Source organism: Hirundo rustica, chromosome 1 (genome assembly GCF_015227805.2).
Source record: "Hirundo rustica isolate bHirRus1 chromosome 1, bHirRus1.pri.v3, whole genome shotgun sequence".
In the NCBI taxonomy this organism is placed as follows: Eukaryota; Metazoa; Chordata; class Aves; order Passeriformes; family Hirundinidae; genus Hirundo; species Hirundo rustica.
In genome coordinates, this window is record NC_053450.1 from 7,544,554 (window position 1) to 7,558,634 (window position 14,081).

Here is a 14,081-nt window from a genome sequence, read left to right on the forward strand (position 1 = left end):
AGGAACAGGGCGGAGGTTTCCCTCTGGGCGCCTCCCTCTCACGGCAAGCGGCGCCTCACCCGTCCCCTCCCATCAGCAGCGAAGCATCGCCGGCTGCGCTGATTCCCAGCGTTCGCGGGAAGCAGCGAGCGGACTCAAAGCTGCTTTCAGAAACAACAGCCAGGGCGGGGAATTCTTTTCAAAAACACCAGACAGTTTCAACTGCGACTGCGGAAATTCCGATTCCATTCCGCTCGGAGCGAAGCTTCGATCCACCGCAACAGATCGATCTAGCGCCAGCGCACCTAGCGACAGAACAGCACGACTGCAGCAGTTTTACCCTACGATTTACAAAAAAATACTTCAATTCAGAACAATCTCCAAAGCAATTTAACACCGCAGAACAAGGATTCTTGCCAATTTCTGAGGAACACAGAGCTCAAAATATTCCTTTTTCAGAACAGCAGCAGACATATATTGCTGATGAAAACATCAGAATTACAGCTTTATAAGGTATTCCTGTATCATCTCAAGCCTCATCTCATTTCTGGACCACAGCAACTGGTGCTTCAGCTCCTTGCGTGTCTGGCCCAAGGCTCTGGTTTCCAGAAAAAACAGAGCAAAAACCCAGTTCCTCGAGTCATCCACAGTCCTTTACATTTTCCAAAGACTTTATGAGGCAATTTTTCCTTCAGTTAAAAGACTGCCCTTTGGAATTCTACCCACATCTGGCAGTATACTTTCCTCAGTTACCCCTTCCCATACAAGGTGGCCTCTCCCTTCCCACATCCCCCGTACATACCCTCTACGTGTCTATGCCGAGGTTACCTGCTGCATCCACAGCAGTTTCAGCCACCGTTTCCCCTGGGTGTGCTCCAGATGAACTGTACCTCCCCATGCCTCAAACAGGAGGGGGAGATGCTGGAGTCAGGGCTCGTGGAAAATCCCTTGAATTGCCCTGGGGGGTCCGAGACCCTGGCTGGGACCCGAGGAAAGCACTGCCTTTGACCTTAGTCCACGGGAAAAACTTCAACACTTAGAGATGAATTAAAAGCAACAAAGATTTGAAATAAATAGTACTTTAGTTTGTCAGAGGGTGAAAATTTGTAGTTTGGGGGTTTTAGTATGGAGATAGATGAGAGCAAGATGGAGGATTCTGGGTGGTGTCTCATCTTCTTCTTCTACTCCATTTTCTGCTGTGACGGTGGCACAGAGCATTGGTAGAATGGGTTTGATGCAGAAATTGTGTGTTTAAAATAGGTAGTGATTATTGGCACAAAACTGTAAATATAGTGTGTTTTAAGAGTTAATTGGACTAGAAACCTTTAAAAGACCTTGGAATTCTCTGGCTGGGATTCTTGCCAGCTGTGTTTTCCATCGTGCCAAGCCAGGTGTTAGCGGTGTGCGGACCTTCAGATAAGAAACTGAATAAACATCTCAACCAAAAAGCTGCAAGTTCCATCCATCTTTTAACCCTGCTACAGGACTTTGTGTGAGAGAAAACTCTGGACTCTCACAATCCTCTACAGAAGTAACTACCAGCTTGGACACAGAGTCAGATTTAGGTGAGTGATTCACATCTGATACCTCTCTTCAAATAGACCATCAGTGCATCCCCCTCTGGGTTCGTGACACGAAGCAAGCAGCGGAGGCCACTGATGCTAGTGGCAGCAGGGTTCCCCAAGACACCTTGCACCTGAGACAGAAAACAGGCAAGCAAAATAAATACAACCTACTGGATCTCCTCCTCTAAAATACATTTTCTTTATTTAGAAACTCATGGGGGAAATGAGCAACACAAAGGTTATCACAGCACAACTCCATGTGGAAATTTTTTCTTCTTTCTCCTACAGACAGTTTTTACACTATCAAACTGAGATCTCAGCTCCTTGTTACCACATTGCTGTTTAAAGCAGTGAATTGGAAAACAGTGCAGTGATAAAGAGAACACAGTTCAAACCCTGGGATAGAGGAAGGGACTCAGAAAGTGTGATTGTTTCAAGTCACCTGATTAATAACATGGCTACTTTTAGTTTGGACTGTCCAGATTAACCCTCTTTTTAAATCAACCTGATATCCTATCTGAATGTGCTCAGCATGTTTTAAGGACAACAGTGCTGTGTGATGTTTCAATCAAACACTGAGATACTCAGATATCATTTTTGGAAACATCTGGGTGTAACTTCTTTACCAGCTTGCAGGGATTATTACTGCCATAGGGAAGAGGAATGTCCAAGGGGTCAGGTAGCAGTCTGCCTTTCTTCTGTGATCTTGTCTTACACTGAACACACAGCACTATGATAAACATGTAGTTTTAAATATAACCATACTTACCAATCCAGAGGTGGTGCAGTTGAAGTTGGCTTCAGCAGCGCTGTATAATTCACAGAGCACTCCAGTACTAGCAGGAGTTACAGTCACAAAGCCACAGGCGTCTTCTCTCTCACAGCCTGAACAACAGGAAAGAAATCTTAGGTTTCCTAGCACTTCACATGCAAAATGGTTGCTACAAATTCCACTGCTTGCTGCCACTTAGGTAGATTTCCATATGTCTATCAGACATGAATTTAATTAGCCAAATGAATTTTAATACTCAACTATTTTAGTAGAGAGTTAAGGATTTTAAATTGAATTAAATTCATGCAGAAAGTTGTTCATCACCTGATGATACAAACAGCTGAGACAGGTCTGACCACACAGCCAAATATATAATGTCTGCTGGATAATTTTGCCCAAGGCAGGACTCTCATGAGCCACTTTTCCAGCACCTCACATCTGCTGATACAGTAACCCCAGGGCAAAGAGGTTGTGACAAATATCCCAGTGATAGCAAAGAGGGAAACATCAAATTCTTCAGTCATGCTGGCTGTCCCCACAGCAATCCCCTGGCCACTGTAAGGGAGAAACAGCTATCCCCTCCAGAATTAGGAGTGGTTGAAGATCCTTCTGCCCTTACACATTCACCATTAACTTACTCCCAGCCCTGCTCCTAAGCCAGGTGAAACACTCTCCAAATCTATAGTATAAAATCAACCAGTTTAGATCAAAACTAAATGCAAGCTGAACTATCTGACCTTACAGGGACTCAGGGAAAGATTAACCCTTATCCTTCAATGAGAAGTTCAGCAGTAATATTTTGTAGTTGTGCTGCCGTTTACATAACTTATAAAGAAAATAACAGCTGTGAGAGAGATGGAATCAGACTGGTTGGCAATGGGGCATGATTTCCTCCCCAGGGTTGTTCTCAGGCTCTCTCAGTTCAGTGCCTTGCTTTTGAAGGTCTCAGTTTTCAGGGGAAGGTACAAGAAACCTTACAGTATACAGCCAGGATGAGCTTGTGCAGGAAAATCATTCTAGTAATAAAAGGCTTCACATATTCACTCAGCATGAGAGGTGATTGCTCCAACTAGACTGTGGCATGTTACACAAAGCCACTGATTTGTCAGAATTTTGGTATGAACTTTACAAACAGTACATCTGTGTTATTACTGCCAGAGAGTTTTTACTTTAAACATATCCCTCTGCCCCTTTCACAGCCTGAGCGTTGGGAGACACAAGGTGAGACTGACTCAAAGCACCCTGAAAGCCGTGTGGTGATTCCTCTGGGTTTTAGATGATTCTGAACCAACTTACGCCAGATGCAATATAGTATATAAACTGCAAGACTTGGCAAATGAATATCTCTGAACTCCTTATAATACTCTTCTGACATAAGCAAGGATGATTATTCCTATTTTATGTGCCAATCGGGTAATTTGTGAAGAGGTACAAGCTTGCTTTTCATATGTCCTGAACACCTAATCCTTCTTTTGTCTGCACCTCTGCACAGTCTGATGAATGTTTCCTGGTTTAAATCTCAGTTCTCATTCGTATTGCAAACTACATTAACTGGCTTTAAAGTCAGATGACTTGTCTGAAGTAGTCTGTAAAGTCAGAAGACTTCTTTCTGAAAGAAACATCAATCTCTTCCCTGAACCAAGGCCACCAAAAGTTGTAAATATCTTGCAGTGAATTGGTGCTGAACTGCAGAACATACGGTTCATCCAGGAATTTAACTACAAACTCATGATATGAAAATATTATTTTCCACAATTGTTAGTGTCATCTCTACAGCTTTTCTCAGTTTTCTCACCTGAAATGCACTGAAAATATGTACTTTGCAGGTCTCCCCCAAATGACTGAGACTGAAGAATCTGAGCTTCTGATTCATAAATCAGGTTGGAGGCAGGAACTCTTTCAAATTTTCTGAGCACTAAAAGAAAAGACAACAAAAAACCCCCACCAAGTAGTATTACCAGTCCCCATGCTTCAAACAAAGACTTTAGGTAGAAATTAAGCTTGAAGAATTCTGTGGGGAGAGAGGTATGCTCATTATATGATGTACCATAACCTCACAGATAATGAAGGAGACAGCTGGTGTGAGGGTAGAATTTCTGCTTTGAAATAAAAAGTGTCACAAAATGTTTTAAAAAACAGTTATCCAGGAGTGGGCTGGGATTTTACTTTCCAGTGAGGCTTCTCTTCCAGCAGCAGACCTGCCATCTCTCATTACTTGTTCATGGCATTGAACCAACTATTGAGTCAAAGGGGGAACTTTCTACAAATCAGTCACAGAAACAAGAGCCAGCTCCAACAGCACTTGCTTAGCCAGGAAATCCAGAAACACAGCAGCCTGACCTCCACTGACTTCAGGCCCAAGGCTATATCCAAGGTCCTACATGGTGCTTTATTATCCTCCATTCACTTTACTGACTTTTATCTGCTCCCTCTGCCCTGGATCTGCTCACCTGTGTGTGAAGAGTGTAACAAGCAGCACTGTTCACACACTGGGAAAAGCTCATGGGGTCTAGAGATGCAAACCCCAAAGGTCACTAAAGAGGGTGGGGAATCTGCTCCAGGCTCCAGAGGGTCTGGCCCTGTCTGTCCCCTAGGGAGGACACACGGTGCCACCTCCACCCTGCTGAGGATGCTCCTATCTGTATGACCAAGGGGTGCCCAGAGGTTGATGCACCAGGAGGTTTGAGTGAGCACAGCACACTATCCCTGCTCATGGCAGGGTGTTGAAACTAGAGGATCTTTAACATCCCTTCCAAGGCAAGCCATTCTGTGGTTAAGAGAAGGACGTGGTGACTTAGCATCATCCCTTGGTGACCAAACTTCTCTAAAGGCCCCAGGTGAAGGCAAACCTCGGGCTCCTTGCAGCCAACACCAGGCCTAGACCTAAGAGAGGGAAAAGCAGGAGCTCTGGTGTGATCCCAGCTGTGGGAGATGTCTGCACATGGAAGAGCTGGAAGCTCAGCTCCTCTTTCCCCTGGGCTCATGGGCACAGCAGTCTGGCCAGAGGATCACAGCCCTCTCTCCCTGAAATGTCTGGATAAACCACAAAATAACAGTCAGAAATAAGTTCTTAAAATAATCATTTGTACCCTTACAGCTGAAGGGTCAGGGCTGAATCAGAAGCAAATGTCCACTGCTGTCAGGGCTGAGCCAGCAGGTGCTTTTGATAAAACCATCATTTCTGCTTAGGAAAAAATCCTCATGGGTTTGTCAAATGCTTAGCACAAGAAAATCCTTGCATTCCAGTTAGGATGGGGACAAGGAAGAAATATGGTGCAAGCAGAAGTGAAAGTTTTTTCCTTCCTAGAAATACAGGGCACAGAAATACAAGCATTAGCTAATTTCTGCGTGAGACTGAATCCCTTCTGCATCTGCAGCTTGCACTGATGCCTGGTTAAAAGCTGCCCTCATTTCTATTCCAATATTTAAATTTTAAAAATTACGCTCTTAGATGTTTTTATTTTCTTCTGACTTTTCCCCCTAATTCTGGCTTCATCCCACCTCTCTGTTTTCAAGAGAAAATATTTTTTCTCTATTTTTCTCCCATATTATTGAATACAATATTATTAAATATCATATTGAATACAATAATATAGGAGAAAAGTAGAGAGAAGATAGAGTGTCATGAAACAGTAAACTGAAAACATTGAAAAATAATAGAAAAATTGCCTTTTTAAAATTCTTGAATTTTGTTTTATAGTACAAAGAAAGATTTAAAAAATTGCAGTCATAAAATCATTTCACAGGCTTAGTACAGAGCAGAAATTCTCTACATCACTTATTACTAGAGCAAAGCTCTAGGTCTTTCTGCTGCTGTAATTACAGAATCATAGATTGGAATAAGTTGGAAAGGACCTTCAAGATCAGCGAGTCCCAATCTCCATATAATAAATGTTGAGTAATATATGTTAAGTGGCCTAAAATATAACAAGAGAGAGAACAATAATAACAAGCAATGGTTGTTACAGCTTATTCCTCTGCATTGATACAAGGCAATTCTTCTTCTGTCTGAAGACTCAAAAACCAAAGACCAGCTGGGTTTTGGTGACCCTTCCCAACTGCCTGCCTCTTGTCAAAGCAATATCAGTCTTCAGCCCCTACTGTCTCACTGTGTGCTGAATTCAACTAAGGGAAATAGCACAGGCAGGAGAAAAAGCAAAAGTAGAGATAAACGGTTTCACTTCACATTATGCTTTCAGGAAATGAAGAATGGTCTTTAAAGGAAATAAATAATAATTTAAATAAGCCAGAGAATTATTATTTAAAAACCAAAGCAAATAAAGAGATTTCTTAGCAGTTCATGAGGCCCTGAGCAACCTGATCTTTCAGGTGGCATCCCTGCCCATGGCAGGGGTGCTGGAACAAGATGGTCTTTAAGGTCCCTTCCAGTACAAACCATTGTGTGATTCTATGACACACTGTTGAGTGTTTTTAAACTCTCATAAATTAATTTTGAACAGTCATAAATATTTGTGGTGACATCTTCTAGCATGACCCACAAAACCAAGCACAAAACCAAGCACAAACATCTACAACTGCTCCATCCTGGACAGAGTCAGAAATTCCCAAGCAGGAAGGCTCAGGGTAACAGGAGAATTAAGATCCTGAGTCCTCCCTGCAGAGAAACTTCCCAAGTACTCTCTGACTGAGAGCAACAGAGGCTTTCACCTCGTGGTCATAGCTGTGATCAGTCTCTGAGTATGCTCAGTGGAAAAAGTGTTCTTTTAACTGAAGATAGTTTTGCAACTTCTTCACAACTGAGGATTTCACTTTTCATGCTCCTTCCACTGATCACACTTGTCATAAGACATTGTTTAATTCAAAGCATATGATGACATCAGTTTCTAAACAGAGTATTCCATTAAATTCAATACCAATCATATGATGAGCACATAAAAACTTCTGGGAAAAAGCAAAAGCTTTGAGGCTGAGAGGCATAATGAGACCTTACTGCAGGCTGGGGACAGTTTAATAGATAACTTTCTTTTGTTTTTTAAGTTTTTGATCCTTGAAAACCAGCATTTTGCAGCTGTATTCAAGCAGAAGTAACCTCCAGCCTGCAAGGATGTGTTCCTCAAGTTAATACCTTACAGCAGGGGCCCAGAGGGTTATGTTATGTTTTGGCTGTGAGATCATTGCTGAAAATGGTCTATTTCCCATGAATACACAGATGAGGGATGATTTTACAAAGAAATTAATAATTATGATTCTTTCTCATTAGCCCTCTCAGTTCTTTTGGGTTTCCAAGCAGAGAGCACAAGGTCAGCACATATCAAAAGTTGGCAGCTATCTGAGAGTGCAGGAAACCTGCTTCTCTCTCTACTCTTACCAGAAATAACTTCCCCAGTATAGTCAAGAAATCCAAAACTAAGGAGGAATGTGGCTTAAGGCAGAGGCCACAAGTATGGGAAAGTGAATAACTATGGGACAGTGAATCCCCATAAGCTGTGCAGTGATTAGTCTCTTCATAAGGAAGTTTCACCTATGTGGGGTCAAAGCATATCCAAAATATCCTTCTGCCACTTACCCAAGCACTGCTCATCGGTAAGGAGATCCTGTGTTTCAATCCAGTCCAGTGCTGCTCCAAAGCTGTTGACACAGAAGGATTTCTTGGTGTCGGGGTCCTGCTGGGAAGGTCTGTACTGGCCCTCTTCATCACACTGCAGGCCCTGCTCATTGCTCTGGCACGATGTGACACCTGGAACAAGAGAGCAAGGGAAGGAGAAAAGGCTCTTTGATAATGCTGTTAATGGGTTTCACAGAATTCAGAGGCTGGACAGGACCTCTGCAGGTCATAAGGTCAGGGCCACCTAGAGCTGCCTGCCCAGGACCCTCTCCAGATGGCTTCTACCCATCTCCAAGGGCTCCACAACCTCCCCACGCAACCTGAGCCAGTGCTTGGTTGTCCCCACACCAAAAACATTTTCTGATGTTCAGAGGGAACCTCCTGTGCAGCCTCTGGTCCTGTCAATGCAGTATGAGAACGTTTCAGTGCTGTGGGACAAAAGTCTCCTTAGCACAGCAGAGATATCACTGAAGATTAAGCTAAGATTTGCACAGTATTTCATGCTCTGAAGCAGGGCAGTCTCGATAATTTGTTGCTACTTCACTTTGTGTTTCAAACATTTCTTTGATTCTCTGTCCTGCATCAGATCTCTGTTGATGTACTTCTAGTACTGTAAAGCAAAGTACAGAGAAGGAACGGTACTTTCATACAGGTTTGTTCAATGACTGCTGCAGTGGATCTGCGGGATGTTGTGAGCAACAGGAAGAGCTATCACACCAATTAATTCAGAAAAACTCTTCAGACTCTGCAAGGAGACAGCAGGGAATGAAAGAAAGTAGGAAGGTAATGTGTAATCTGCCCTTCTGGAGAGGGCTGGTGCTGAGGGGCAGCACAAAGGTAAAGTGCAAACCAGGCAGGGAGCAGGTTTAGTAAAGAAAATTGCAAGTGCAAGTTTTTAAACCCTAAGGAGCAAACTCTTAAGGACACAAGTCCATTACCTACCCAGGGAATGCATATGGAAAAGAAGAATGATAAATGTAGGCAAAAGCTAATTGATGTTGGGATACATTACAATAAAAATGGGATAATTGATGTTGGGATACATTACAATAAAAATGGGAGGTTTATCCTACCTAAGAGAACAAATAGGTTGAAAGAGAAGGGAGTAGATTAAATACTCAATGACACTTCCCAAGAAGCCCATTTTTGGTACTTTTATATATATCTTATTTTATATAAGAAAATTCTGTAGACAAAACTGAATTTGGACCTAATAATTGATTTTCTGTATAGAACTGCATGAAGAAAACAAATCATATAAGCTGAATTCACCAGCTTTAGTGAACATTTCAATAGTTGCTTTCTGAGAAGTGTTTATATTTGCAGAGGAAAGAGCTGCACAAAACAGAACTATTTTAGTGTTCATGAAAGTGACAATAAATGAACTTCATAAGAAGTTTCTTACTGATACTGAACAGCCAGATATCATTCCTGAGGACAATGAACACGTCTAGAGGAACCACAACATCCTGGATGAGGCTGACCACTTATTTCTCATGCATTTTTGGTTAAAACACCAGACAGTTTGTACTTTGTAAAATGCTTTTGGATGTATGCAGAAGGGATCATAGCCGTCCAAAAACCCCCAGAGGGAGGATTAATTTTTTAAAAAAACTTAGAGAAAAAAGTCATTAGAAATTTGAAGCCAGAAAATAAAGGATATGGAAAAAATGAGTTGAACTTACAGTGATCAGCACTGATTGCCCCATAGGAGTTGGTAGTTTTGCCCACAGGACACTTGATACAGAAGGAATGTCCTGTCTGATACTGATAGTAGCCAAGAGGGCAGGGAATGCATTCATCGTCCTGGAAATAACTGCCTGGAGGACAAACAACTGCAAAGAGAACAATCACCTTATTACTCATTTGGAATTCAACCACTTCTGGCATTTGCACACATATGTGTGGGTATATATATATTAAAAAATACATATATGCACATACATGCATAATGTGTGTGTATGTGTGTGTGTATATATATATATATATACACACACACACACACACACACACACACACATATAATGCTGATAGATTTGTCATAGGCTTCAAGCTCTTAACAGATATATTTCTAAGTGGTATAACAAAGTAAACACTCCTTAAGTGATCATTAAACTCATCAATGACCAGGCTGTGATACGTTTTCTCAGATCACCCCAAATCTGTTCTTCAATCACAGCACATGAAGCTCTTTGGAAATGCAAAGCCCAGACCTGATTTCCAACTGTCAAATCCATTTGTAATAAGATAATGCAGGTGGATGAATTGTGAAATGAAAACAAAGGAAGACAAGTTAAAAAAGAGTAACTTCTAACCACTACAAACACAAACAGGAGCAGAAACTCCAAAAGCATCATACAGAAATCCACCATATGGTAATACTTTCGTTCAGAATTCCTGGTAAAGAAATTTTTGTTGAACACTTCCAAACTAAACAGGAATGGCTAGATTAAAAGTCACTAGTTGTGCACATGACAACCCAAACACAAAACAAAACAGGGTTCTTACTGAATCTATATAATTTTCAAAACAATCAGGAGCAGTATTGCCAGCTGACCTGCTGCAAATTACAGAGAAAATTCATTGTCTTTTGGGATACCATCCTTCCCTCCAGAGCATTCAAATGAACATTAAAGCAGAAGAGTCACAGACATATTTGCAGGACAATACTCCTGCCTGTTATTTCACAGCTGTTTCCCAGATGTAGATTTCCTTCAAAACACTATCAAATGTGTATTTTGGGACTTTGACAAGGTGCGAAACTTTATTTCTGTTCTTGTCCTGCATCCTGACTGAAGTTCAAGCTTCCATGAGCGAGAAACTGTAATGGAATATTGGCCATTCCCACTACAACCCATATGATGAATTGCTGTTCTGGCCAACAAACCAGAATGCAAATGGATTTAGCTCATGGGACTGCCTAAATTATAATAGATTAAAAAGACAGCTACTAGGAAAATTATCAAATCTTCCTTCATCTGTTGTAAATAGTCCAGTGGGAAGGCCTGGGAGGATACAACTGTGAGACTGAAATTTTCCTCCTAGTACACATCAAGGCAACTACTCTGGGTAAAACACATATCTAAAATCAATTACAGACTATAAAAAAGGTTGGATCAGTTAAAATTGTCCTTTCAAAAACACATCACCTAATACACAAGAGTGTCTGATACGTTTTAAAGACAATTTCCAACACATGAAAAAGCATAATACTCATTGAACAAGAGCAGAAATTAAATTGAAATGAGAAATCCATGCCTAAATTGAAGACAAAGTGCAATGAATGAAGAGACTAATTAAGCAATTAAAATTTAAAAAGAAACAAATTACACTTTTCAAAGCATTCTCCCGTTTTGTGTAGTTTCAGTCACAATGTGAAAGAAACATCTGTGTCTCCTATCACATTTTGAGCAAGAAAAATTGCATTTTGTTTCACATGTTGCATTGACAAAAGGGCACAAAAAACAGTAAAAAATGTTGGTGCAGAATCACGTTTCCTATCTCTATAACTCTTGGAGGCACCTATCACTTCAGCTACAGGCTACGCTGACACCATCACGTGTAGGTTCATTTTGACCCTCCAAGTGACACAAACCATTATATTGTACTTCTTTCAAGCATTAACATTAATCCATTTTAACAACATAAGAAACTAGAGAACAACTTTCAACCAAAATCTCAGAGCTGTGTTACCAGTGAGACCAAACTGTGTAACCTTAAAACAGGAAAAAAAAAAAAAAAATTCAAAAGATAAGGAAAAAAAATAAATCCCTTGCTCCTGCACACAAAACTTGGAACCTGGTCTCACTTCTAACTGGACTCAGGCTTCTGTGTACCAGGGGAACAAGCTCCAAAATCCAGGCTAAGGAGCAGCTCACTGAAGTGATTCCAGAGGGATACCACCCTTCACAGAAGCCTCAGCTCTCACTACACTGAGCAAGTTCAAAAACTGTCCCAACTGATCATTGCTCAATTCTTGCCTTGCTCCTTCTTCCCTCCACACATACTGGAAAACTTTGGGATACCAGATTCTTGACACAGATTATTAGAAATGAAGTCTTGAGCTGTCAATGAGCTATAAATGTAGTCCTTTCATTTGGGTTATGTTTAAAGTAACTCTGATGGAATTGTCAAGCATTAAGTAAAAAGAACCAGCATAAAAATGTATAATAAGACAAAGCTAATTTACAAACACCATTTAGGTTTTGTCCTGAAGAAAATGGGGGAGAAGGGTTATGTTCCTAAAGTCCTCCCTGACAGTTTCCAACTCTCTTAGTTTTAACTCATACCTTAGCAAAAGAAAGTGCCTTTTCTACTATTAAAATTTAGGTAAAGAAACATTGTTACTCCTAACTCTTAAGGAATTGTATTCGTAGATACCTGTGATGTAACAGAACTCAGTGTAAGGCTGAGACCAAGAAAAAATGTCATACAAGAAAAACTCACATATGATAAATGTTACCACCCATTTTACAGGCAGGAAAACATGAAACAACACAATAGACGTAAGCTTAAATAAACAGATGGCTGTAAGACACAAAGTGGCAGATTCATGTAAGTTGCATGTTCACAGATAAATATATTAAGCTTATTGAGAACACCAGAAACCTGTCGCTACTGAGCTGACCACGCTTCCTGAAGGAAAAGCAATGACATTGACATTGAAATAAAACCAAACCAAACAAAAAGATGATCTGAAAACAAAATTTGTGTTTCAAGAACAAGCCAGAACAGGAAAGAGAAGAGAATAAAGAATCTCTGCCACACTCATACAACTTTGTTTTCTGTAGTCACAGGTGATGCTTCTTACTAACTGTCCCTATTATTTGTGGGGAAACAGACCCAGACAGGATGAATGAGCAGGATATATCTATGTATCTATACCTATATACTGGTATTAGAAGAACCATAACCTGAATTCTTAAGTTCCCTGTTCAGAATAAAATATGCCACACAAACTGCAACACAAACCAGTGTCCTGCAGCAGGTACACTATGACAGCTTAGAGTATGAAATCTCTGTCAAAGGCTGGAGCAGAAACTGTCTTCTTTCCACATATCTATGATGTCTGTTTTACTGAGTGAAATTTTCCAAAGCTAGCTGGTTCAAATATGTATGAATTAACTCACAGGGCAATTTAATTCACTGCTTCCCAGAGGCCTTTAGGCCTGGCAGGCAGTACTTGGCAGAAATAACCAATTCTTTGTAAGTTCTGCTCTAAGTGATGGATTCTACTTAAAAAATAATGATACCTTTAAGCAACACAACACTATATCTTGTTAAGTAGCTGCAAGTTGTTATAACTCAGCAGGAATTAATATTTTTTTCGGCTTGTGTTTAAATAACCCAGATCTGAGGTGTTTCAGACTGTGCAGATGAACTGAACCTGCAGTCAATTTACCCTTAAAGGTCCAGGCTGGACACTGCAGCAGTTCAAAAGTGGTTCATCACTTGATTACCTTACCCAGGCATTAGGAAACTCTCTGAAATTAAAGAGAAACACCACACCAAGCAGGGACATAAGTTTTTTTCACATATTCTGATTTGCTTCATGCAATGAAGTGATGAGTATCTGAAAATATTCCCAACATTGGAAAATGTGTCCAATACCTGCTTCTGTTATCTTATACCTAAAAGTGGTTCATATCTCCTCTGCTCCCTAGGTTAAAAAAAAAAAAAAAAAAAAAAAAAAAAAAAAAAAAAAAAAGCTAGATATAGTGATATCTATTTACAGATAACCCAAACTGGCATAAACGAGACATGGACTCATTGAGGACAAGTGGCCCAATAAGAACAATCAGGATCTGAAGGAAGGTTGGTGTTGATAGAACCAAGAGTGGGGCTATTAAGGCAAAGGCATCTTGGCAGCATGAGCTGGTACCAAGGACAGGTTGGCACAGCCACGAGCAGCTGTGGAAAAGGCAGGTTTGGCAGCCCTAAGCAGGATGCTGGCAGAAAGGAACCCTGTTCCAGGAAGCAGACTAGACAGAAGAAAAGAAGAAGAAAAGAGGGCAGAAGTGCAATTAGGTCTGGGTGTTGGCCAGCATCAAAAAAGCTTCCATCTGAGGTGGCTGAACTTGGCCCAGGAATTCACAATCTCAGGACTTTTGTCATTTCTGCATCTAGATTTCTACTCCATGTAATGTATCATTATCTGAAGCTCTGGCTACATTATCTTTGTGAAATCCTCTTATGAAGG

The 14,081-nt window shown here is 40.8% G+C and overlaps 1 protein-coding gene across 1 annotated transcript in view; it reads right to left on the minus strand.

The window, feature by feature from the left end:
- The window catches only part of TG (thyroglobulin), a 152,048-nt gene that overhangs the window by 105,653 nt on the left and 32,314 nt on the right, over positions 1-14,081 (minus strand). Inside the window, exons 21-25 of the mRNA XM_040080105.2 lie at positions 9,568-9,717; positions 7,844-8,014; positions 4,112-4,231; positions 2,314-2,429; positions 1,567-1,675 (exon numbers count right to left, since the gene is read on the minus strand). Coding sequence (XP_039936039.1) covers positions 1,567-1,675; positions 2,314-2,429; positions 4,112-4,231; positions 7,844-8,014; positions 9,568-9,717 — 666 coding nt within the window. The remainder of the gene's footprint in view (positions 1-1,566; positions 1,676-2,313; positions 2,430-4,111; positions 4,232-7,843; positions 8,015-9,567; positions 9,718-14,081) is intronic.